The following is a 27850-nucleotide window of genomic DNA, read 5'->3' as shown; positions in this document are numbered from 1 at the left end:
AACCCCTTTCAATTCTAAGTGGCTCTATGTGAGGAGGAGTGCTATTATACATAAACACATCCCCTAGAACAATGGCTCTTAAGAAGGGTGTGCATCAGACTGCACTTAGGACCTTTTCCAAAAAATACAAACAAACGCCTGCCCTCTTCCACTCTCCATAGTATATCCATGACTACAGAATCTTAGGGGGCTAGGGACCAGGTATGGATAGTTTGAAAAAGCTTCCCAGGTGATGCTGATGCACCCCTGACTAAGAACTACTACCAAAGACAGTACTCCCACATGTGCATGTACTAGAAATAACTTTCTTACAAATGCAAAAATGTCACCTGACTGGAAAAAAATTATCTCACCTCCAAAACAGCCCTCCCCAAATTACCTTTTCCTTCTCTGGGTTTCTTCTTTATACCTAACTCAGGAGACCCATTAGAAATTGGTGATTGCTGGGTCTTTGGTTTACGGCCAACTGAAAAGAATAAGATATTGAAACCATACATTGAAAACAGGAAAAATAATAGAAGCGTGATTAGCAGACTCTTTGATAACATATTATTTGTGAAACTGGACACTAATTTGTGGACTAATATACTCCACGTATATAAAAAGTTGCTTTTAAAAGGGGCATTAAAAGCACTTCTGCAATTTTAGATTACAGCAGTTAGTTGGTAGTAATCTCAATGTATATGGCAAGTCAGGTACTAGTAACCTATTATTTACATGGTCAGAGCCTCAATTTGCTATCCTTTTCCAATAATGTAGCAATGGAAACAAATTCTAGTACAAACTCTTTTGTTTTCTGTTCTACAGGATTGTTAGAAAAAGCTTTACCTACCTATTGCAGAAGATCTGATAATCTGCGAAGCCCTTTGAGCTCAAATGAGGAAAAGTAAAAAATGTTATTTTAAACACTCTCTACTGCTCTGAGCCAATCAATTCACCAGAATTCAAGCATAAGTGTTCAAATTTCCCCACCTCAATATGCAGGTACATTGTAAGGGTAAAAAAAAAGTTCCAAGTAATTATTTCCTACGTCTAATAAATGTTTGTTCTCTTCCTTTTGCTTCTCCTCACTTCTGCCGTAAGTCTCTCTAGCATCCACAATGAACAGAAAAGCAAGAACTATACTTCTCTACACTAAAGAAGGCCAAAGTCTGAGATGAGTTGTATTCAATCCTCAGCTCTGATGGATGAATGCTGACAGGTGAGGGGAAGCCTCAAGAAAGAGGTTGGGAATATTCATGTATATTATATTTTCAGATTAAATATATTAATACTGATTTGGTGATTATCATACAACTGGGATTTCTGATGTCACTCTACTCTTCATTAGCAAGGATTATTTAGAGCTAAATAAAGAGCTAAAGTGTTTTAATTTATATTTCAAAATGCATAGCTATTATATTGTAGGCAACCTGCCTCCTTAGCGCAGTAGGCAGCGCGTCAGTCTCATATATTGTAGGCTTTCATTCAGGTAATTCTAATCAATAAATGTGCTGTGGCAAAAATTAAAATAGAAAGTTCACTGGTCTCCTTGTTAAAATAGAGCTTAATTTCTTAATTTAAATAATATGTATATGTACATATCAGTCAGTAATAAAACTAACATCTGTACCATCTCCTAAATTCAAGCACAAAAGCACAACTTCTTTAATGGAAAGGTTAGCACAAAAAGAATTTATTTTCTTATGAAACAGTATTTCCCAAATCATATTCCTTGAGAAACAGGTTATTCATCAGTAGGAAAAAGGGTTCTCCAATCAAAATAACTTTTAGAACACTGTATGCTATCTTCTCTTGGAGATTCACACACATATTAGTATACTAAAAGCTCCGGAAATAACAAGGCGGCTCTGCTATTAAAAAATAACCTACCTTTGTATGTCCCAAATGTACTTAACCACAAATAAATAAATAATAGTGTTACATGTACTTTTTAGATGATCATTCATTAAGACCATTTATTTTCAAATATAAAAAATTAGTATTAAATTGGCTAATTATTTCCTGGTTTATATCATACTACCCAGGCACAGCAACCTGTTTATCTAGAGGTCTTGGTTCCCTAAATGATCCCAGCTTTTCATGGTCTTTTCTATCTTCTTTTAAATCTAAAAATTTCTGAAGTATTTTGTAATAGCTCCCACTAGATACAACCAGCCAAAGGCTACCGCAGGCAGTGGGTAAACAGGGCTATTTATATGTACCCTTTTGTTTTTAAACATTTACAGCAAGAAGTAATTGTTCCTTCTCAATTCTCTCATTCATACCTCTCTCAAGATACATATAATCTATGTGTATTATTTGAGGGAAGGCACTCTTATTCTTCATCGTATTTCTCAGCAGTAAGTACAGACCCACGAACATCACAACAATTTGACACACATCTGTCTAATAAATGAAAGAAAATACCACTATTTCTAACTCAAGTTTTCCCTTATTTTTGCCTTTGATTTTTTTCCCACTCTAAAATGTGAAGCAAGAGGGAAGAAAGTGGAATTAGATGAGTACACATTTACATAGGATTTCATTTCTTTCAAGTTTTACCTTTGATTCAAACAGGAAAAGAACTTGCCCATCTCCTCGGGATGTTGGAGATATGCTGGAGCCTTGTGCCTCACCCACTGGAATCAGGTGAGCAGAGGTTTCAGCAAGAGTCAAACAGTAAGTGGAAATGCTCTTTACCCACTGGTAAATTTATTCCACTTAGAAGTCACTATTGGCAAATTTAGTGTTTTAAAACAGAAGGTAGGGAGAAAATTGGGCTTTTTATTTTAACGCCTACAAAAGAGTAGGAAGGTAAGACTGTGAAAACTAGAGAAAATAAAGAATGTTTGTTTTTAAAAAGTAACCAAGCACCCAAAAGTAACAGAAAGTAGACAAACGTGCAATGAACCTCTTCCTTCTGTGTGTCCAACACCTGTCATAATCTCATATTCAGGGAACTACTTATAGGGCTCAAATACTAACTCCTTTAAACAGGATGAACATGTTAAAACACAAAATTAAAATCTCAATTTGTTGATTCTTTGAGAATATCTAGTTAAGATAACATCAATCATGAAGCTATAGCATGTATTTCTTATGTCCCTTGACGGGGAAAAAGATACCAGAAAAAATTTCACTCACTTTTCCAGAAATTTATAAATATACTCTACCTTTTTTCTTTTTCATTGGTTCATGGCTATCTGGTGATGTAGGAATAGGAGAGGTATCCATTGGTTCAGATTCTTCAGTTGACACCTCCACTACAGTTTCTGTAATGACATCTGGCCTCATAGCAGCATGGATAAATTCTGGAGTTGATACACAAGGAGGGACAAACACTTCCACTATAAAAAAAAGTTGAAAAATTAAAATCTCCCACCCCCATTATTGCTTCTTAATGTGGACAATTCAATATTTAGTAGAAGTGAGGTTTATTAAGAATTCATCAAAGCAGGATAAGAACTTGAACTTAATTTGCTAAATACGCAATATGATCTAAAGTACGTAAGGAAATAAATGCAAAGAAAACTGACTTGAAATCCTCTGGGTAAGGAGGGGATCATGAGTAGTCACTCCCCATTCTTCACACTTTTAGATACTTTCAAGCTCACTGCAGAAGTCTTTGAATTATTTTGACAATTGGGAAAACATTTGAAAATAAAACAATAGTATAAGAGTGAGTTCTTTAATAATTACTTTCCTTCCACGTACCCTTCATTATTCTCTAACTAGGTAATACATGCACATGGTACAAAATTTAAAATATTTAATAAACATGTATTCAGTGAAAAGTAAGCACTTACAGTTCATTTTAAAATATAAAGGAAAGGAAAACCTGCTCATTACAGCCCAATGAATATCATCTTTCAATATTTAAAATTTTATTTAATGGAACAGTCCTGATATCTTGGGTACTAAAACAGTCCATACAGATTGCTATTTGGTATTCTATTACATACAATAATGTTGCTCCGGCTTCCTTCCAAAATGCATGAATAATCAGGATATGACATTTCTATTTCAATTAAGAGACATTTAAGAAATCTATCATGGATTAGACACTGACCAATACACCCTAATTTTCTTCTCATATCCCTGAATAATACATGGGAATCCTATTCTAACTAAAAAGTATGGTTGCTCTTAATATTTATTGTAAATCCCTTTAAGAAGGGTCAATCTTACTGTATTAAGTCGAAGTAACATTTGGACATTAAAATAAGGACGAAATGACTCTCAAAGGCAGTCTTAAAGAAGAAAAGGACCAAAAGACAAGGAAAACTTGCAGGCCAGAGAGAGTGAGAGGAAATGGTGGTGCTACCTTCTCTCTCTACCATGGACGGTTCCCTGGAGCTACTGCCTATTTATTACTGAATACAAAATTGAAAGTGGTCACAGGAGGCAACTGCCCCCATTTGCCATGCTCTTAAGCACTACAAAAGTTTGTAATTTACCCAGAGTTAAGGAAATAAGAAATGATAGTATAAATAGCAATTTAATAAACATTGGTCTGTTTCTAATTGCTCTAATAAGCATTTTCTGTATCATTTATTATGAAAATCAAGTATTTGAAGTATTTAAGACTTGGGAACTTTGACAAAGATCAATTACAGCTGTCACAGGTATTCATGTACAACAGACCTTGAAAACACCAACAATTTCCCTTGTATTTAAAAAAAAAAAAACTTTCATTCTATACATGAAGTGAATGTGATGACATGTTTAAGATAAAAAAGAACAGTTCACATACCAGGACTTCTTGAATCCCTCAAGCAGGTAGGAGATTCCATATGAAGCAGGGCTTCAGCAGCTTCAATGGTCTTATCTGTACAGTGTGCATTACTGCTATGAACTGATGCTTCCACTAGAGGGAAAATAAATTCTACTCAATTAAAAATGCAGTGAACACATTACTAAATTAAAACACATCACTATATAAGAAATAAATATAAATTACCTCTCATTTGAATAACTAAATAAATCATTGATACACATTAGTCTATATCAATTACTTACAAAAATAATTTAAAAACCAACACAATCTAGTATCTTACTGGATCTACTTTGTAAAATGAATGTTGATTATAAAGTAACTATTGAGATTGATCAGAAATTACTGAGAAATTTCTGAATCGTATCCAAAGGAAAACAAAGAAAGACCCTTGATATTTGAACCCTTATCAATTTTAAGCCAAAACTAACTTGAAGGGAAAAGGATGGTTGTAGATTAACAGTCCTATGAGGTCAATTATATATTTTGATATACTGCTACTAAAATCAGGGGTAATACCTAGCATAATCAGTAAGAAACACATGTTTCTAAGTTAATTTAATGAAGCAGTTCAATTCTTAGAGACCCTTGTGGTTGAGTGCATTAGCTTTAGCACCAGAGCACTTGGGAATTTTCTTCACAATAACCTTGCTGTCTTCTTCAGGACCTCACTAGACTTTGTTTACTCACAAAATCTTTTTTCAGAGTTTCTTTTTTTCTTTTCCTTCCATGAAGCCTTTTCTAATTCTACCACCTATTGTAACTCTCTTCTAGCACTTACTTTATGCTTCGCTGATTAAATTATTTGCAAAGCAGTAAAGTGTACAGCAGTGGTTTGGGATTCCAAGTCCAACAGCTTGGGTTCTAGTCTCTGCCAGTTATAATTTCTGGTACCCTAGGCCAGCAATTTAATATCTTGTAAGGCTCAGTTTCTTCTTGCACAAAACAGGAGTATTACTCACCTCATATAGTTGTGAGAATTTAAGTGAGGTGATTCCCATAAAAAACATGCAAAATGCCTGGGATACAGATAAGAATTCAATCAACGGTGATACTTTCTTAACACTCCTGTAAGATTATCAACTCCTTGAGATCAGGGGGACTATCTCAATCTCAGATCTTTGTATCTGTTATAGTTCCTAACATAGACTTTTCCTACAGTAGGCACGCAAGTATTTCTTTTGTGTAATGAAGTTAATTAAAGACAACCCACTGACCTTACAGGAAAATTGGCAATTCAAGCACAAACTTATTATCTTAAGGATATATTAATTTCATATCCTGACTTAAAATACTGAATATTCTACTTGGTAAGAGGTTCTGAAACATGAACATGGAACAATTTCTAATTTGATAGATTTTTCTCAAAATGTCCTCTAAAGGAACTAAAAGGAAATATTTATACAAATTTCATAAAATCATATTACAAATTCACAAGTTCTACACACTAAAGATATGAATCTTTTTAAACTGTTTCCAGGAAACTTTTAATTGAAAAAAAAAATTTCACTTAGTCTCAAAATTCACCAAATGCTAAAGCCTTAGGCTTAAACACTAGTCATTTGGAGAGCATTTACAAAAAATCCAGTGACTGTTTTACCACCTGTTGCACATCATCCACACTCTCAACCAAGGTACCGAGTCTCCAGTTGCTCTTTCCATTTATGGAAATCTGCTCAAAGCTAACGGGTTCCAGAGAGGCAGCCAAACCTCTAAGTAAATCTATCTTTAGGTGACCCTGCTTACTCTTATCTGCAGCCTCACTGAAGCAAAGGATTCAATCAGTCCTTCTAGTTCAACTTTAAGAAACTTAGTAAGTATAAAATATATTACCATTCTCAAGTATTTTTTTCAAAGTACCTCCGTACAATACTCACATACACTAAAGAACCTTGGAAAGCAAATTCTCAGGTTTTTAAAATTTATTCTAGGAACTTCATTCTCTTTAAAGTCTGCTGTGTTGCAATTTAGCTGTTGTCTTAGGTGCTATTAATAAACCATCCTGGGTAAACTAATTCCTTATGTAATTGTATTAAGACACACACCCTAAAAACTCTACTGTACTAAAATCAGGGCTTCAAGTATTTGATAATAATACAGCAGTAGAATTCTACCAGATTTTTAAATGTTTTAAGTTATAACAAAATGAAATTTGCCTAACGGTTATATATTATGCTGCCTTGAGTTCTTATGTAGTTTGAGGAACATTTTCAAAATCATGATTTCATGTTAGTTATGTCACTGGAAATTCTTTCTTAAAAATGTATTTTCTTGTTCATATTTCTGACCCCAACCTCCTCTTTTCCCCCAAATTCAACATATTATTTCCCAGAAATATTTTACATTTACAGAGTAAAACAAATAAAATACAAACTCAAGAAGAAAATTTATGTACTCATACTTAAATTTAGGATGAGAATATCAAAAATGCATAAATTCTCTATGAATTATCAATCAGAAGACCTAATACTATGTCTAGACTCAACAAGTGGTTGTTGAGCATTTACCATGTGCCAGACCCGGTGCTATAACCTGAGATACAAGTGTAAAGAGATCTCTGGCCTCATGAAGCTTATACTAATAGTTCAGAGAATATCAAAAACATAAATGGAAGTAAAATATTTCAAAATTAAATAAAGGTGCAAAATAATTTAAAGTTACTCTGTAAGCTAACAGCTTGTGAAGGAGAGCACTGATTTGTTTTTTTCATGCTTACAAAGTTTACTTTTTGTCAGTTTTATTTACTAACTAAAATAACTCTAAGCACATTTTTAAAAAAATGAACACCTAAGAGCTCACACTTAGATCAATTTACAATAATGTACCCATGACAGTTTCCAAGAATACTTCACCCATTTTGTAAAAGTGAGCACTATCTCTTCTGACTTGTCTTTTGTTGACGTAAGTCAACAGGTAGTTTTTATAACAGAAATTGAAGAATTATTTCTATTCAATTTTCTGTAATTTTTGAAAACTTTTTAATACTATTTTGTTCAGATCAGTAATTCAAATATAATTGAAACTAAAAGTTTGCACAATTTTTAAAGATAAACGTGAATTTAACAGTGTTATGCAATCAAAGTAAGCAAGCTACAAAACAAGCAAGGGCTGAAAATTCCTTCTCTCTTACTTAAACTAGATTTATTGCTGTCTTTCTAGACCTGCATATGAAATTTATGGGAGGAAAAATATAAGTAACTCATTTTAAAAATAGAAACAATGAAGCTGAAAGTAAGCTGACAGCTATCCTTTTCTAGTTACCACCAGTAGTTGGTGTTGCTGGTCAAGACTCCTTGAAGAAATAAATGTATCAAATACATTTCAAAGCTAGTTTAATTTTAGTTTTAGTGCCAAAAATTAAATTTACTTATGCCCTCCTTACTACTGGTAAGAGTCTTCTTGTTCCATTTCTAGCTTTCTAATCAACTGGTATTTGTATGGTAGACTATTCCAGACTCACTCAACAGCTGTTACTAAATACCAAACTTGGTAATTAAGTCTGACAAGAGACATACCTCTCAGCTTTGCAGAAGAGAATGCTGGCAATGGATCTAGTTCATAACAAGGTTCTTAAAGTCAAAAATAAAAATTAATAGCAATTTAATTTGAGAGCAATGGAAAAAATTAGAAAACACTTCATTAGGTGATAGTGGTATTTCCCTACAAGCAAGACCACAAACTAATATTACAAGGTCATCACTCAACTACCACACCTGACTTACCACAGCTTATCCTAATGCCCCTAGGCTCTAACAGTAATAGATGAGTGAAGAATATAAATGAATGCAATAAAAGGGGGGGAAAAGTAAAGGTCTGAGACACTCCATCTTTACCTGTTCCCCTCTGACTTTCTAATCAATATAGTTCTGTTATAAGGTTTAAAAGAGAAAGAGAATAAAATTATTTTCTAAAATACAGCTGTCTCATTAAAATATAATGTTAGCCACATAATAATTTTTAAATTTCCAGTAGCCACATTAAAAAAAGCAGAAGGTGAAATTAATACCTTTCATTTAACCCAGCATATCCAAAATATTGTCATTTCAACATATAATCACTGTAAAGAAGTTTTCCACTGCTTCAGTTTTTACGTTTAAATTAGTAAAATTTAAAGTTTCTCAGCCACATTTCAAGTACTCAGTAGCCACAAGTGTCTAGTGGCTACAGTACTGAAAAGTGTAGACAAAATAAAACTCTAATTCAGCTATTCTCAAACTTTTTTGATCAAAGGACCCTTTTACTTTCAAATTACTCAGGACTGCAAAGAGATTTTGTTTATATAAGTCTTATGTATAGATATTTATCATATTTGAAATTAAAACTAAGAAAACAAAAATATTTATTAGTAATTCATTTAAAATAATAAACCCAATACTTGTAAACATAAGTAATATTTTTATGAAAAATAACTTCAAAAACAAAAATTTAGTGAGTAGCTTTGTTTTACATTTTTTCAAATCTTTTTAAAACATGGTAGAAAACAGTTAGATTCTCATATTTGCTTCTTCATTCAATCTGTGGAAATATCAAGGCATGTAACCTCTAGAAAACTCCTCCGAACACTTGTGAAAGTGAAAAGGCAAATAATGTCTTAGTATTATTATGAAAACAATTTTGACTTCACAGACTCCCTGAAAGAGTCTTGGGACTCCCAGAATCCCCAGATCAGAGATTTTAGTTTTTGAGAACTGCAGCTGTAATTTATTATCAAATGTAATTAATAACACTCAAATTCTATCCTGATGTTTCTAAATATAAACATCAGTGTGTAGATGAAAAATTATGATTCCATTTCCATAAGTACAATATTTTGTCGACTTACACATGAAGGACTTTTTAAAAAGCTTTTCATAAATATTTCTTTGCATCTCTTTGAACATTTAAGCTATAGATAACACAAGGAGTTTAAATAATTATCAAGAACACTCTCCAGCCTGCCCCTCTCCACCAACCAAATTTGTTTCTAAAGGAAATTGTTTTATGTTGAATTATCCTGATTGACTATTTACACACTGATGTTACTCTTCAACTCAGTTTTTATACGAATTTTAGTACTAATGCTGCAATGAATTCTTAAGGGTAATTTCTTAAACACATTTTCATATAAATTTTTTAAAAAATTAATGCCAACTCTTCCAGTTTTAACACACGCTTCATTTTCTTCATTCTGCTAAATTTTTTTCAAACTGATGATCTTTTCAAGATCAATACTAGATATTCCAATTTACAGTAAATTAGAAACAAGATTTTCAACTTCAAATTTCACAATGAACTTTGACAAACTAGACAGATTTGTTCTGTCAGTGAAAATACTTAAGCTAAATTTCCAATAAAATTTTCTCCCTCCCATTTAATAACTGCATTAAAGTAGAACAAAACTTCTGGTGACCCTATTTCTCAATTCTCAAATTCTCCAATTTCTCAAAAGAAAGAAAAAAGTCAAGGAAACTATACCAGAGAATAAGAAGACAGAATATTTTAAATAGAAAATCTTCCAGAAAATCCAGACCATATTTACACAATACTTTCACATAAATATTAACATTGTTTTCCCTCTAGACTAGAGATTCATTTTTCCTATAATAAGCTATATACACAGACACATATGAAATTAGCCTAAATTATTAAATAATCTGTATCATAGTCTTACTCAACATATAGATATGGCCTCAAGTTCCAATCTGTCGCACAGATTGGCTGAAAGAAATTAACCTCACAATTACGTAATGACCTTACAGACACATTCACTCACATGGTGTAATGTAAAGAACTCTAAGAAAAAGAGAAGCCTTTGCTTTCCATTAAATACTTGAGCCACTTATAACTTTAATAATTAGAATTTATTAGAGATCACCTAGTCAATCCTGTTCTCTTACAGAAAATGAAGCCTTAAAGAAGTTAAGTCACTAGGACAGAGCTAGTTTAGTGACAGCTAGATGTATATCCTCATCTCCTGACTTCAAGGTCAAGACTCTTCCTCATACATCATGTTGCCAATGAAAGTTTCATAAATTATGTCGTCTTTACCACAAAAATATTTTGTATGTTAAAATTAAAGTGATTTTTAACAAATAAGCTTATTTATTTCATTCTTTACTCAAACTTCTCTGACAGCATAAATGTTGATAACTAAAGCTGAGGTTGATAGTTAAGCCTCTAAAGGAGAAAAATAAAAGCAAAACTATATCTTCTAGTACCTTAACATATAACAATAGTAGTGGTAATATTAAGTCCTTTATACTTACTTAGAAAGAACAGCTATGCTAACAATATTCAACTTAAAGCTATCTCTTCTAGTTTTCCTTAATATCATTCTACACTAATCATCAACCCATTACAGCAATCACTGCAGTTACATTAACATTTATGTATTATATAGACTTTCATCTGTCTCAATTAGACTGTAAAATCTTTGTGAGGAAGAAATATGTCTAACACTTGATGACTTCCCTCAAGGGAATAAAAAGGTATCATTCTGTCCAGTTTGCAAATACAAACTTTACAAACATTACTCTCCCAAGACCATTGGAAATTGTCAGCAATAAAAATTTAGATGCATGATTCTTAATTTTCCAGGCCACCTTTCCTCCCCAACTTTTAACTCACTGAATAAACCTTGGGTAAATCTGCAAACCTGTCTCAAGTTTCCTTCTAAAATAGGGCTTGTAAAGGAGCTTCAGATTACATGGACATGATTGAAGAAATAATTTGAAAACAATTATATGTAAAACGTATTCTTTACAGAACATTATAATCATAAAGGAAACTGTAAGGTCTGTGTATACTAAAGAAATGCAGTGGGGCTGGAAAATGGCATTTAACTTAAAACCCTCATCACAGGGAGATAAAACTTGGTATTTTCGAACTTTAGACTGTATGTATCCACTCCAAGCAAAATATCGACAGGTCACATTCAGTTTCGCTGATAATTCCAAAGGCTTATGAAAAAATATCTTTTATTGGCAAAATTAAGCCCTCTTACCTTTACAATATTTTTCAAAATTCTAATTTTCAGGGGTTATTCTAAGGTTCTCTCCGTATGTTCACAACCACTGGAAACATTTCTTGAAATGTACATGTTTAACACTCACAGAAACATCACCGACCCAAACAATTTATAAGAATTGCTAGTACTAATAATATAAGGCCAAAAACTCCATCCCTCAATTATACTATGTTATTAATGGACTGAACATACACAAAGGAACCAAGTTCTCTCCTCATGCTCTGCCTCTTATTCACTAATACTTAACTTCTTGCTCTGATCAGAAAATAACTGTCAAATGTGTTTTAATCACTACTCAGTAAACTGTGATTTTTCTTTGGGACCTCTGAAACGTGTAGTGTTACATTTCACAGAATAAAAGGCTGGCCACTCATTATGTGTTATACAATACATACAGTTCCATTATTCCAGATTTCATTTGAACTTAAAGTTCTTCTGTTAAATTTAGAGATACACGTGTTCGTGATTTCCCCCAATCGAACTGAATCACAGTTTCACCAACCAAACTACTAATTTCACGCTCTCTACCTAAAAACAATGGATACAAACAGAAGGTAAGATCTTTTACAGCATTATTCTTTGGTGAAGATTCCCCATCTTCCAATTCCCATCGATGGCGATATGAAATAGAACCCGGCGAAAGGAACATGTATGCTCATTAGCACAGTAGGTGAATAGTACTCAAGCACTGCTACATCGACTCACGGCCCTCACTGCTCTGTGTGCTATTAAGTAAAGCTGCTTTTTCTATGTAACTTAAGTCCGTGCCCTTCCGCTGCAGCAGTGGCGCTGCACATCCCCCACCCCCGCGGCCACTTCCGTGTTTACACTCCTCTTCCCTCCAATTCCATGCGTACATTGTCAGCTTCACTCCCGCCCAATCTTCATTGGCCCAGCGCGGGCCCTGAGTCCCGCCCCCAGAAATCAACGTTCTTATTTGGAACATCTCAGAGAGCAGATTGGAACCAGAGGCCTGTCAATCCTGTCCGTTCTGTCCTCTCCGAGGCGCTTCCGCTATGGTGGGAGGTTTGGGGGGGAGGGGAAAAGGGGGCAATTCCGTGCTGAGACTTCCCTAGGGCCAAGACTCCCTCCTGCCCGCCCCACTCCTTCACACTCACCCACTGTTTACAGAAATAAACGTTCTTCTCTGACGCCCCAACGCTCCAGGTCAGGGGAACAAAATATAGCCTGTGTCCTTCCCATTCTTCCCCATAAAAAAACAATCCACGAGGGAAGGGGCATAAGCCTACTTCTTCGCAGCCACCCATTAAATGAGGCAAGGGAGGCGGGCCCCCGAGAGAAACACCATCCCGGGCCACTCCACATTAAGTGACCCTTTCCAGAACCGTTACTCCGGAGACCGCACAAGGTGGGGATGTGAGAGGAGGCTCAGAGCATTTTTTTGGCGGGTATCGGTCTACCGGACATGGGCCGGGGCCGCCTCGTCCATGCGGAAGTCACGGATTCGTGGACCCGGCCTGAAAGAAGCAGGGCGGGGGTGGCGAGCGCTCCCGGAGAAGCCCGCCGCCCCCGACGGCGGGCAGCAGCGGCCTCTCGGGCCAGACAGCGTGGCAGGCGCAGCCGAGAGACAACAGCCTCACTCACTTCCTGGTTCCTCAGCAACTGGGGTGAAGCGCACAACTCGTCCGCCCCCGAGTCCCCAACTTCACCGCGGCTCGGTTCCCCGGCGCCCGCTGCCAGCACTGCGCCCGGCAGCTGCCGCCGCTGCTCGCCAAACCCTCCCTGAAGCGACAGCGCCGGATTCGAGGCAGGTTACTCTCCAAGGTGATCACTTCCTGATTCGTCGCCTCCATTACTTCATTCACTACCCCCCTCTCCCCCGGCCGCCCCAGTGACTGAGGTGGACACGGTACCCCCTGCACTGACCGCTACAGGGGAGTCACCCCGCCTTCCGTGCACCCCCTCTCCTGCTGCACCGATGCACCGGAGAAAAGTTCCCCTGTCCTTACCAGCCCGGATGAGCAGATCCAGCTGGTTCGTGGGTCCCTCATGCAGAGACGTCGCCATGTTTATCCCGGGGCTGGAGCTGCTGCTTCACATTGACTTACACCGTGAGCAGCGGCGGCAGGGGAGGAGGCGGAACCCGCGGCCGGAGACACACACCGTGCGACCGACACACACTCACGCACTCGTACACACTCAGACGCCCGGATCCTTGCGCGTCCTCCGACAGGAAGCCGAGGCCGGCCCGCCTCCCGCCGCCGGGCTGAGAAACCCCACCACCTAACGGCAGGGGCGGCGGCGGCGGCGGCGGCCGCCTCGGCTGGCAACGCGATCCTTCCGCCCCGCGCCCAGACAGGAAGTCCCGGACGCCCGCCCCGGAGAGCGGCCGCGGCGAGAGAGACACCTGAGGCTGGGAATCGCCCTGGGAGCTGCGGCTAGGACGAGGCCCCGCGGCAGGAAGAGGCACATTTCACGCTCTGCGAAAGAAAAGTCTGCAGTTGTCCCCTCTCTGGAAAAGAGCCATTAATCAAATTTTCTTCCTGGAAGAGATCTAATACCTAGTCCCGCAGCTGTAAATAAAGGTGGCTATTTTACTTGTTTTGGCCGTTTCAAGGCTTATGCAACATGTAACTCGTTCTCTTGAAAGAGCTGCACTTTAAAACAGGAATAACAACAAAAAAAGTCATACCTACAAAATATTCTAAAAGCTTTACTTGGAAAGTAAGGAGCTTCCAACTACTTTCACAGACCGACTTCGTCCTTTCCCCACTACAGAAGTGTTAAAAGAGCACACTAAACAGGTATTTATTAGTAAACAACATGCCAACCTCTGGGAGATTAGATTCTCCTTCCCCAATTTGCTAGTCATGAAATTCATATACCCTTTCTTTTCTATTTTGTTCATTTGGAAACAAACGTATTCATTTATATCATCATCTACTTTTTAAAATCTTTTTGATAGAAATTAAACTTATTAAAAATAAACTACAAATTGAAATACAATAAAAGAGGGAGATAAATTGCCAGTGACTATAAATTTATTGATAACACGATATCAATCCAATACAATGACTCAGATGAGGCTTCATTAAAAAATTCTTCCCTGGTTTCAAAATTTCGTAATATAAAAAACGTTTGAAACAAAATGTTGCCCTAAATCTATTTCTACACAAAATTTGCCTAAAACAATGCTTCCTACAGAGTAAGTGCTCAATAAGTATTTGCTAAATAAACACAAAAAAGATTTGGCAGTTACAAATTTAAAATAACGAAGTATAATTTTTATGATCTGAATTGAATGAACTGTGCTGATAATCTAGAGAAAAAAATTTTTTCCAGGGGTAAAATGAATGCAATATCATTTTACAAAAGTTTGCCCAACATATCAGTGCAACTTCCAATTGCATAGCCCATGACTTTTTTTTTTTTTTTTTCTTCTTCTAAATACTAATTTATTCTCCTGGTCCTTTCCCCTAGCCCTACCACCATGATTCCCGCCCCCCCAAAAAGAACCTGTATACCATTTCCAAAGTACAACACCCTTAAACCAAGTAAGGATCTCTTTCTTGCATTAGGTAAACTTGCCACCTATTGGACAAAAGGAACTGTATGACTGGTAACTTTTATTTTTTTTATTTCTAGTCAACTTAAAATAAAGATCATCCATTGATTGGCAGCATCTTAAACTGAGACGGTTCCAGGTGGGGGATGATAAGGAACACTAAGAGGTAACTGCTGGCTTTAGGCAGATCATGGGAATTGATAACAAATCTGAATTTCCACTCCTATCAATCAGAAGTTTTTCATGTACTGAATTTAGAAGGGAAGAGAGTAATATAAGGCAAAGGTTTATTTTTTCTGGAGGTGACAGGTTAACTTGGATCAAGAAGGAGCACTCTTCTCAATGTGGGAGTCAGTTTGAAGCCTGATACGTAACTTTTACCTTACTGTTTGCTTCTTGAAATATATCTTAATAAGTGAATAGTATGTATGTATTTTACTCTCTACATGTTTATACATATCCATGTCAGCCTTATAGTTTAAATTCCAAGAGAACAGAAGCTGTATCTATTCCTGCCTAATACTTCACAGTTATGTATACACATAATAGATATGCGTGTGTGTGTGTGTGTATAATAATAACAGGAATTAATGAAGAAAGACTGAAAAATATTCCTATGAATTTAAAGCTCTTGTAAAAACAATTTCCTGGGCTTTAATGTGATTCTACCTTGCTACTGTAACTAGGCTTTCAAAAGCCACCAATACTGTTTAGAGACCAATAATACTATACTGGGAATAGCAAGTAAGGATAGGTTGCTACTGGAAATATAAATTGATACAAACTTTTAGGAAAGCAATGTGGCATTATATCAAGAGTTTAAAAGAATTTCATATATTCTGACCTAGGAATTTCATTTCGAGGGCCTAGCCTGAGGAAGGAAATAATCAAGACATTCAGTGGATTGTTCTATTAAAAACGTGTTTAAAGAATTTTTAACAACGTGGTAAAATATTAAAACTATAAATGTGGCAGGACTTAAAAATATATGTACTTCTACATAATATGACTCAAACCATACAGTATATATGAATATATGTATAATAATTGTATATATTATTGAATTGAATATATGTATATATAAATGTATATATACACACATATACCTGCATTTTTCAAGTCTTCAAGATTAAGGAGGTATTAATAAGCAGAATAAAAAACTGAGTAAGAATAGGTAGTTCATTGGGCCGTCCCCGTGGCTTAGTGGTTGAGTGCGTGCGCTCCGCTACTGGCGGCCTGGGTTCGGATCCTGGGCGTGCACTGACGCACCGCTTCTCCGGCCATGCTGAGGCCGTGTCCCACATACAGCAACTAGAAGGATGTGCAGCTATGACATAAAACTATCTACTGGGGCTTTGGGGGAAAAAAATAAATAAATAAAATTAAAAAAAAAAAAAAAATAGGTAGTTCACTACCACTAAGTGGTAGACACTTTAGAGCAAATTCATATTCTGCTAATAACATTACAGAAAGATATCCCCTATATCCAAGTTATTGCTGTGTCCTAGCAGGAAAAAAAAATGGTAAATAATAGCTCTTTAACTCTTTTTTTTTTTTTTTTTTTTTAATAATTTTATTTATTTATTTTTTCCCCCAAAGCCCCAGTAGATAGTTGTATGTCACAGTTGCACATCCTTCTAGTTGCCGTATGTGGGACGTGGCCTCAGCATGGCCAGACAAGCAGTGCGTCGGTGCGCGCCCGGGATACGAACCCGGGCCACCAGCAGCACAGCGCGCGCACTTAACCACCAAGCCACGGGGCCGGCCCATTAATAATAGCTAACTCTTATTGAAATAAAAGCCACTATGCTAAATGCCTAACCTTCCCTTTTTTCACTTATTCCTTTCTACATTCCTATGAACTAGATATTACTACTGTGCTCATTTTGTAGATGAGGAATCTTAAGGTTCCTTGGCCGAGGTCACAGAGTTAACAGGAGGCAGGGCTAGGATTTGAACCCAAGCACTCTGACTTGAGAGCCCTTACTCCCAAACACTCCCCAAACACCAAAGTCACAAAACCCATCTGTTATGATGCATTTAGTACCTATGGATTTTCTCGTCTGAAAATTCTTTTATATTCCTCCCTTCAAGAGGTGGAGCCTAATTCCCCTCTCCTTTTTTGAGTGTGGGCTGGACTTAATAACTCACTTCTAACAAATAGAATAAAGCTGAAGTGATGTGATACGACTTCAGAAACAGACCTCTGCTTGATCTCTTCCTTTTGGGTCACTCTCTTGGAGGAAGCCAACTGCCATGTCATGAGTACACTCAAGTAACTCTGTGGAAGGCCCCTTAGGCAAGGAACATGGTATCCTGCCAATAGTCATGTGACTGAGCTATCTAGGACACAGACCCTCCAGCCCTAATCAAGCCTTCAGATTACTGCAGACTCATGAAAAACCCTGAGCTAGCACCATGCAGGTATGCCACTCCCCAATCCTTAAGCTTAAAAACTGTACAATATAATAAATGTTTGGTGTTTTAAGATGCTGAATTTGGGGTAATTTGTTCATGAGCAAAAGATAATTAATACAGAAGGAAGGAGCAGTTTAAAGTCCCAATTTGTCACATTTCACAGTTTAGATAATGAAAGAAAATGGTCAAGTTCGTAAATGACCTCTAACTTTCAACTACCGAGTGCTGAGCAGTTCTTTCCATTTCTTAGTTCTTTACAGTCTGGGCATCAATTCTTTCATCCTTCAGTGTCTCCATTTTGAAAATAAGTCTTCATAATATAATCATTGGCTATTTGAATGATTTTATGCTCCTGTAGTAACCAAGATGGAAAAAATTCTTGAGAAAGATATAAATATACAATTGTTTCCAATCTCATATAGGTTTTAAATGTTTTTATTTTTAGCTTACTCTGGTGATTTCATTTGTATTTTCCCTTTATCTAGTACACAGAATCATAAAATGTTACAGTTGGAAAGGAGCATAGAGACCACATCACCAAGAGGTTTTCAAAAAATAAATAACCTGAACATCATGATCTCTTTTCCTGACTACCATGAATTAGATATATTACGCTTTAAAAACCAAATATATAATTGTGTGCTCTATCAGATACTAGTACAAAGAAACGGCAACAGGCTTTAAAATTAAAAAAAAAAAATTATGGGTAGGAATCAAAGGACAGAGACATTCTGTCCGTTAATTGTTATCTGCCTATAAGTTAGGAGAAGGATGCCAATTTCCTATTTTAGTAATAACAGCTCTTTAAACACCAATGGTAGAGTTATTTGAGAATCACCGATTTAGTCCAATGCCCTCATTTTACACATCAGGAAACTGAGGCCACAAGAAGTTAGATAATTTGCCCAAAATCACACATTATCTTATGATTTCAAGGTCAAAAATTCTACAAAACAATCTTCTATAAAACTTAGAAGTTATAAAATAGATGAAAAGTTAAATCCATTTTACTCTTATTACATTTATGAATAGTAAATTGCAAAATGGTTGAAGTTTTGCTTTTTAATGTCAAAAGCTAAAGCAATGGTTAAGTGTCTTTCTGAAAAATTAAGAAAAAAATGCAAAAAAATTTTTGAGCAGTGAATGCTGGGAGAACTATAAGAGAAGGCCAAACAGTCTAAGCTTTTCTGATACAACCAAACTAACAATGAAATTCAAAACTTGGGTGTGGTGTGTTGGGCATGTTCAGGAGAAAAAATGATCAAGAAAACTAAATTCTAAGAAAAATATGTCTATCAAGGACAACAAGCTAGAATCAAGTGACTTAAGACCATTAAGTGAAGCTTGATTCATCAACATTGGAAGATAGACAATAGGTACAGGAGTGGGTCTATAGATTTACAAAGAGAAAAGATGAATTATTTCATACGTTTTATACTACTGTTTAATTCTTCATTTGCGAGTTTTTACACTACTGATTTGCTTTATTTAATAGTCAGGTTTCATAAAATATTATTAAAATGAAGATGTTTGAACCAATAGTCACATATTCAATTCATTTATTCAACAAGTAATTATCCAGCACTTACTTTGAGCAAGTTTCTGTTGTAGGCACCTATTACTACACCTGGTAGCACTAAATTTGGTAACAAAAGAAAAAAATTAAGCCTTCTCAGTTCACATAGAACCCCCACTAAGGGTGAAATTCTTGGAGACAGTATGATATACAAAACTGTTTGTACATGCAATTAGAGAATAGTGGGTATATGCTACATTTTGGACTACTACCCAGGAAAGTTAAATTATTTATATGTATAAAAGCCTTCATAAGGCATGCATTTTGTGGGGTTCACAAAGGCAAAATTTTGTTAGTGAAATGTGCTTTTTTCTGAAGAGAAGGGTCATGGCTATTTTTGGATTCTCAAAGAGGTCCATGACTCCCAAAAGTTATTTTATCATAAGTTTTCTTGCCATATGCATTTATGGATCATCAAAACCATATGATGAGTAAGGATGCAGTATGTACCATTTTTGAGACTGATAATTTGGCTTAGGTTCATGTTTTCTGCATTTTACTTAAGTTATCCCTGGGCCAGACTCTCCTTGAGCTTGTTGATTCTTCACTTTATGGTTTATACTGGGCAAAACACTGCTCCCAATGCCTAGCAGCCACTCCTAGAAGACTGTCAACTGATGACTGCAGCTAGTCTCTTCTAATGGATGTGAGACAAACAAATGTCTTCAAATAGAATTTATTAATGAATTAACCCATATGTGCATGAGGCCCTGCAAAATGAGTTAAAATAGTTAATGATCTCTATTTTAAATAACATTTATGATAATTGATTTCATGGGTTTGGGTTCTTCAGTAGTATCTTGAATACTCTGAAATTTTTTTTTCAATTCCTGTGAAACTTTACAACTTTACATGATTCTTGTTTAGCATGTTTATGAAAAAATTTACAATGGAGTTCTTTTTATTTTTTTTGGTGAGTAAGATTCGCTCTGAGCTAAGATCTGTTGCCAATCTTCCTCTTTTCTGCTTGAGGAAGATTAGCTCTGAGCTAACATCTGTGCCAGTCTTCCTCCACTTTGTATGTGGGTTGCCACCACAGCATGGCTTGATGAGTGGTGTAGATATGCATCCAGGATCTGTGAACCCGGGCTACCAAAGTGGAGCACGTTGGACTTAACCATTATGCCGCGGGTCCAGCTCCTACCCTATAATGGCGTTCTTAACTAAAATATATTACAACTATAAGTCAAATTCTATTTTCATTGATTCCAAGAGAAATATTCAGATTAACTAACTTCTTCTCTACTTACAATAGAGCTTCTGCACCCTATTGAGAAGTTCTACAAAGGTCAACATTGAGCTTTTAATTGCCAAACCCAGCAACCTCCTCTTAGTCTTCACCTGACTCTACCTCTCCAAACAAATGACATTATTGACCACCACCTATTGAAATCCTTCCCTTCATTTGATTTTTTTTTTCTTTGTGAGGAAGATCAGCCCTGAGCTAACACCCATGCTAATCCTCCTCTTTTTGCTGAGGAAGACCTGCTCTGAGCAAACATCTATTGCCAGTCCTCCTCCTATTTTTCCCCAAAGCCCCAGTAGATAGTTATATGTCATAGTTGCACATCCTGCTAGTTGCTGTACGTGGGACGCGGCCTCAGCATGGCCAGACAAGCGGTGCGTCAGTGCGCGCCTGGAATCCAAACCCGGGCCACCAGCAGCGGAGCGCACGCACTTAACCGCTAAGCCACGGGGCCGGCCTCCTTCATTTGATTTTCATGACAATAAACTGTCTGGCTTTGCTTTTTCCGGTTTGTTTCTTTTCAGTTGACTTCACCCACCTCTACAGAACCCTTAAATGTGACTATTCGCGCAAAGTGCGATCCTTAGCCACGTTCTCTCTTCATTCTCCACTATCTCAAAATGGTATTTAGTATCCATTCACCACCAGGGCTTTCAATATAATTTCTGTACTGACTCAAAAATCAGCTTTTTCTTAGCTCTAGGTTCTAATTTTCAATTGTATGGTAAACATCTTTATTTGGATAATCCACTGGTACCTAAAGGTCTTTTACCTACAGATCTCCTTTGTTTCCTCTATCAATAACATCACCACCATCCCAGGCTAGAAACCTGAGACCTCTGTGTTCCTAGTTTAGGAACTCATCTCTTATATACAATTTTTGAGGGGGACTTAAAACATAAATGAAATTACAAAAAATTTTGTAACAAATAGTCATGTTCTCACCACCCAGAACCAACAACTGTTATCATTTTGTTATTTATGCTTAAAGTTTTTTCCCCCTAAGAAATAACACATTACAGGTGAAGATAACATCTTTGAATACTACTCCTAGTCCTCATTCACCATTCCATCTCTCCAAAGAAACGACTATAGTGAGTTTTGTGCATATTCTTCCAATTTATTTTTAACACTTTTATGTTCGTGTGTGTATATATTATATTTTGTGTGTGTGTGTATGCCAAAATGATATGTAGTATTATTTTGTATTTGTATTATTTTGGGTACATAAATGACATTATACCATATATGCCATTCTAAAAGTTACTTTCTTCATTCAAGATTTACATTCTAGGGGCTGGCCTGGTGGCGCAAGCAGTTAAGTGCCCGTGCTCTGCCGCGGCGGCCCAGGATCCGCCGGGTTGGATCCCGGGCACGCACCGACGCACCGCTTGTCAAGCCATGCTGTGGCGGCGTCCTATATAAAGTGGAGGAAGATGGGCATGGATGTTAGCCCAGGGCCGGTCTTCCTCGGCAAAAAGAGGAGGATTGGCAGATGTTAGCCCAGGGCGGATCTTCCTCACACACACAAAAAAAAATATTTACATTCTATCCATGTTGGTATAAGTAAATACAGCTATGCTTTTTAGATACTACAAATTATTCCAGTGCATGAATTTACCCCATTTTATTCATCAGATTATCTACTGGTAGGCAAATAAATTTTCCATTTTTCACTTTTATAAACAATGCTGCAAAAAATTCTTAATCTATGTTTTCTTAAGCATGGATGCTAGAATCTCTCCACAATATGTACCTACAAACAGAATTTTTAGGTCATAGAATAAGTGTATTTTTCATTTTATATTTTACTCTCTCCAAAGTAGCTGTGCAAATCTAAAATCCCACCAGTGATGTGTTAAGAGTTCCCATTTTTCTCACATTCCTGTCAATACAAGATATAATCAGACTTTTAAAAATTTTTGCCATCTGTTGGGTGACAAGAAGTTTTTCACTGTTGTGTTAATTTGCATATATTTAATAAGTACTAGGATAAACATTTTTTCATATACTTATGGGCCATTAACATTTCCCCTATGAAGTGCCTATTCATATCCTCTGTCATTTTTCTATGACACTTTCTGTCTTATTGATCTGTAGAATGTTAACATATTCTACATAATAATTCAGACATGTGTTGCAAATATCTTCTGCTAGCCTGCAGTTTGACTTTTAATTTGGTTGGTCTATGGTATCCTTTGTCCTACAAAAATTTTAAGTTTTTTTTTTTTCTTGTTTTTTGTGAGGAAGATCAGCCCCGAGCTAACATCCATGCCAATCCTCCTCTTTTTGCTGAGGAAGACTGGCCCTGGGCTAATATCTGTGCCCATCTTCCTCTACTTTTATATGGGACGCCGCCACAGCATGGCCTGACAAGCGGTGCCTCGGTGCATGCCCAGGATCCGCACTTGGGCCGCCAGCAGTGGAGCACGTGCACTGAACCGCTATACCACGGGGCCGGCGCAAAAATTTTAAGTTTTGATGTAGTCAAATTAATACGTGTTTTTCCTTGCAGTGTACGTTAAATAGTCCTTGGAATCAAAAGGAAATCATAAAGGAATTAAGAAATATTTGAAATGAATTATAATAAAAATAGAATATGTCAAACTATATGTGACATGGCTAAAACAGTACTTAGAGGTCAGGAAATGAAAAGGTTTAAAAATAAACAAGCTAAGCATTCAATTCATAAAGATGGAAAAATCAACAGAACAAACACAAGAAATAAGAAGGAAGGAAATAATAAAGAGCAGGAAAAATGAAATAGGGAACAATAATTTTCAAAATAGAGAAGATTCACAAAACCAAAAGATGATTTTGAAAAGATTAATAAAATAGACCTTCACAAAAGTTATCAAGAAAAGAAGGTGCAAATATAATATAGAACAAAAGGGGAGAAATAACCACAGATACAATAGATACACAAAATAATAAACCAGTATTATGAAAAATTATATGCTAATAAAGTTGAAATCTGGATAAATTGTATAAAGAAATTGTATAACTTGTATAAGAAAAAAAATTGAATAGTAAGTAGTAAAGAAATTAAAATATAGTCCAAAACCTCCTCTCCACAAAAAAAAAAAAAAAAAATCCCAGGTTTAAATGTCTTTTTAGGCAAATTCTAAAATTAATTCTTATTTTATAGAAATTGTTGCAGAAAATAGAAGAGAAAAATAATGAAAGCAGCTTGGATTATTTTATGAGCCTAATGTAATCTTGATTCCAAAATCAGATAAGGACAATACAAGAAAAGAAAATTATAGTTCCATATTACTTATGAAAGGTCCTTAACTTAAAGCAAAATGATGAGCAACATGTATCCTCAAACACAAGGAGAGTTCAGCGTCTGAGAATCCATCAATTACCGGCCACATTAACAGATTAAAGGAGAAAAACCATGACTTATCAAAGAATGCTGAAAAAGCATTTGATAGGACTCCAAACTTATGTATAACTAACACAAAAACAAAACCAAAGGAATAGATGGGAATTCCTTAACTTGGTACATATCATATACAGAACCTACAACAAACATTAAACTTGAAGTTGAAACTTCAGATACACTCCCTTCAAGATTAGGAACAAAACAGGGATGCCAATTAGTATCACTACTCTTTAACATACTGGAGTTCTTGACCAACATCATAAGAAATGAAAAAGAAATTAGATGACTGGAAAGAAGAAAAGAGGGCTGAGTTGTCCCAGCTGAGGCCCTCCCAGACCAATAAGCTCCCAGCTGATCCACAGATGACCACAAATAGAGTAAGCCCAACCCATCTCAGCAGAACCATAGAGCTAACCTATAGGCTCAGGAGAAACAATACCTGGTTCTTGTTTCAAGCCAATAAATTCTGGGGTGGTTTGTTATGCAGCAATAGCTGATACAAGTAAGGAGTGAAGGGTAAGTAGAAAGGTAAAATGTGGTGGGTGTCTATCATGAAGTATGGTGCCACAGTTAGAAGCAACAGATTAGATACATATATACAAAGCAACACGCATGGTTATTAAGAACAGTACTTACTAAGAAAACTAGGAAACAGTAAGATACATAACACCATTTATATAAATTTAAATATATACAATAGGATATATGCACTCAATACACTAAAAAAAATACTGGTTAATCAAATTAAATTTGATGCTTATGAGGGAGGGAGATGGGATTGTTGTATAAATAAAGAGGAATAAATAAATCAGTTCAAAAAATAAATAGAACAAGAAGGTATAAAGGATCAATTTGCACTTTTTTCTATATAAAAAGCCAACTGGGGGCCAGCCCAGTGGCGTAGCAGTTAACTGCATGTGCTCTGCTTCAGTGGCCCCGGGGTCACAGGTTTGGATCCCAGGTGCGCACTGACGCACCACTTGTCAAGCCATGCTGTGGCAGCATCCCATATAAAGTACAGGAAGATGGGCACGGATTTTAGCCCAGGGCCAATCTTCCTCAGTGAAAAAAAGAGGAGGATTGGCATCAGATGTTAGCTCAGGGCTAATCTTCCTCACACACACAAAAAAGCCAACTGTCCTAATAAAATTTATTGAATAGTCCATCCTTTCTCACTGATTTATAAATCCATCTCTGTTATAAACCAGGTATAAATATATGCTTACTCTGTTTCTGGGCTCTCTATTCTATCCTACTAAACTATTTGTCTGTGGGCCAATAATACATTTTAAATTTTTCTATAGCTTTAGAATCATTCTTTATGGACAGGAGAGCAAGTACTCCACACTTGCTTTGTTCTTTTGCAGAATTGTCTAGACCATTTTTGGATCTTTACCTAAGAGTTTGTCAAATTCCACCAAAAACAGTCCTCTTGGGATTTTGACTGGAATTGTACTGCATTTATAGATTAATTGGGAAGAAGTAACAACTTTACCATGTCTGGTTTTCCATACCTGTTTGTGGGTTAAAGATTAAAGGAATTAAATGATTTTGGTCTGTTTAGGTCTTCTATTTCCTCTTAAGTAATTTGTATATCTCTTCATTTATTTATATCCCTCAATAAGGTTAAATTCTTATTTTCATAAAGGTATTGCTTATTATATTTATTCCTAGATACCTAATTAAGTTTTTTTTACTATTATAAATGGGATCTTTTTTATTTTCTGATTATTGCTCTTGTATACAGCAACCCCGATGAACCCTCTAAGAGTTTTGAAATCTACATACTCTCTTAAATTTTGTGTTAATTATACCATCTGCAAATAACAATTGTGTTTCTTCCCTTCTGATCTTTATGCCTTTTATTTCCTTTTTCTTATTTGCATTTGCTAGGATCCCCAGTAATAATGCTAGCTGGCATCCTGTTTCCCCATTAATTATGATATTTGCTATAGATTTTTAAAATATAACCATTATCAAGTCCCAGTCCAGATTAAGAGTCTTTATCCTCAGAAAATGATGAATTTTACCAAATGCCTTTTGGATCTCCTGAGATGATTATATGGGTTTTTACCTTTAATTTATTCATGTGGTGAATTACATTAAAGATTTTCTAATATTTAGCCATCCCTGCCTTCCTAGTATGCATTTAGTCATTACGTAATTTTTAATCAGTGCTAGATTTGATTTGCTATCCTCTATTTAGAATTTTTGTAGCTATGACCATACATAAATTTGACAAGAAATTTTCTCTGTTTATTGTGGATCAGTTTTAAGGTTAAGGTTATACTAGCTTCTTAAAATGAGTTGGAAAGCTTTCCCTCTTTACTGTTTTCTATGATAGTTTGTATATGATAGGGATTATATATCCCTTGAAATTTTAGTAAGAGACCTGGGTCTGACGGATTTTATTTGAATGAGAAGATGCATATGTGAAATTAAAGAACTTAAATGGTTATTGGTTTGTTTAGGTCTTCTATTTCTTGAGTCAGCTATAATTTATATTTATTTTTAATTGTCCACTTCACAGGTTTTCAAATTCCTTGGCAAGAGGTTGTTCACAATATTCTCTTATGATTTTTAAACTTTCTATTCTGTTGGTCATATTTTTGTTCTTCATAGTGCTCATTTTTCCTTAACCTGTCTTTACAGAGGTTCATCCACTTTTATCAATTTTATCGTTTTCTTAATAATCCATTCTGTTTATTTTCTATATCACTAATATTGACTTTTATCTTTATTTCCTTTCTTCTACTTAATTTGGATTTATTCTGTTGGTCTTTTATTAATATCTAGAGTTGAACATATGGTCATTATATCAACCTTTCTTATTTTCCAGTAAATACATTTAAAGCTATTAAATTTCCCAATGAGTTCTGCTTAAGTCAGATCTCAAATTATTATATGCAATGCTTTCGTTGTTATTTAGCTGCAAATATTTTATAATTTTCATTTCCTCTTGCATCCAAGTTAAGCAATGAGTTTTCGGTTGCCCATGTTATGAAGTATTTTGATTGTCTTTTCATTGTTGATTTCTAATTCTATTGCATGATGAAATAATATATTTTAAATGATATTGATTTTCTGGACATTGTTGAGATTCCTCTATGGCCTAGTACACAGTTAAAAACTGACCTATATATAACTGAAAAAAAACGTACAAGGTTGTATTTTATTAGGTTAGGTACAATGTTCTATATTATCTTCAGTTTATGAAATTTGTCAATCCTGTAGTTCAATTCTTTGATGCCATTTTTAATTTTGTGTCTGCTTGATTTTTCAACTTTGACAGAGGTGTGTTAAAATCTTACTGTTCCGTAGACATGTCCACTTCTCCTTGCAGTTATGAAAGTTTTGCTTTAAATGGTAGATCAAGGCTATGTTGTTAGGTGCATATACATTTATGATGATTGTATTTTCTGGATTGTTTCTTTTAGCAGCATAAAGAGTTTCTCTTCGTCCCAATTAAAGATTTTTTTACCCTAAATTCTATTTTATTAGACCAACTTCCTTTGGTTAGTATTTTTCTGATAAATATATTTTTCCATTCTTTTTATTTAATTTTGTTTTGTGTATGTGTTAAAAATAGCACAGACTCATGTTAAGATCACAATAGGTGATTTTAATATAATTCCTGATATTTTGGACTTAACTATCTTGATTAATAATTTGTATTTCCATAGTTTTTTTCTCTTGTGTTGCCATTGTTAGATTGGTCAAGTTTAGTTTATTCCCTAAGTTACCCTCCAACTTAGTATTTTGGAAGCTATACCTTCTGTTTCTATTATTTTAGTATGCTCTAGTTGCTTAAAATAAACGTCCTTCTTTTCACTTCTCATCTTCTCTAGATCATATTTCACACAGTTCCTAACTATTTTACTCAAGGGCCAACACAATCTGGTTCCACTCTATCTTTCTAGCCTTATCTCTCTCA

At 35.7% G+C, this 27850-nt stretch overlaps 1 protein-coding gene across 20 annotated transcripts in view; it reads right to left on the bottom strand.

Moving 5' to 3' along the window:
- Positions 1–27850, bottom strand: part of ELF2 (E74 like ETS transcription factor 2) — a 95352-nt gene that overhangs the window by 7992 nt on the left and 59510 nt on the right. For 3 of the 20 annotated variants that reach the window (XM_087437617.1, XM_014784511.2, XM_087437615.1), the window contains 4 exons: positions 4736–4849; positions 3156–3329; positions 833–871; positions 380–466 (listed from right to left, as the gene is read on the bottom strand). In XM_087437617.1, coding sequence (XP_087293743.1) covers positions 380–466; positions 833–871; positions 3156–3329; positions 4736–4775 — 340 coding nt within the window. In that variant the 5' untranslated portion in view covers positions 4776–4849. Of the gene's footprint in view, positions 1–379; positions 467–832; positions 872–3155; positions 3330–4735; positions 4850–8271; positions 8326–13732; positions 13883–27850 lie in introns of those variants that run through there. The other 17 variants (XM_087437605.1, XM_087437606.1, XM_087437607.1 and 14 more) reach the window with 16 other exon arrangements.

This window comes from Ceratotherium simum, chromosome 12, assembly GCF_057802395.1.
Source record: "Ceratotherium simum simum isolate JZ-2026a chromosome 12, ASM5780239v1, whole genome shotgun sequence".
NCBI lineage: Eukaryota > Metazoa > Chordata > Mammalia > Perissodactyla > Rhinocerotidae > Ceratotherium > Ceratotherium simum.
This window is presented reverse-complemented; position numbering and strand designations above follow the sequence as displayed.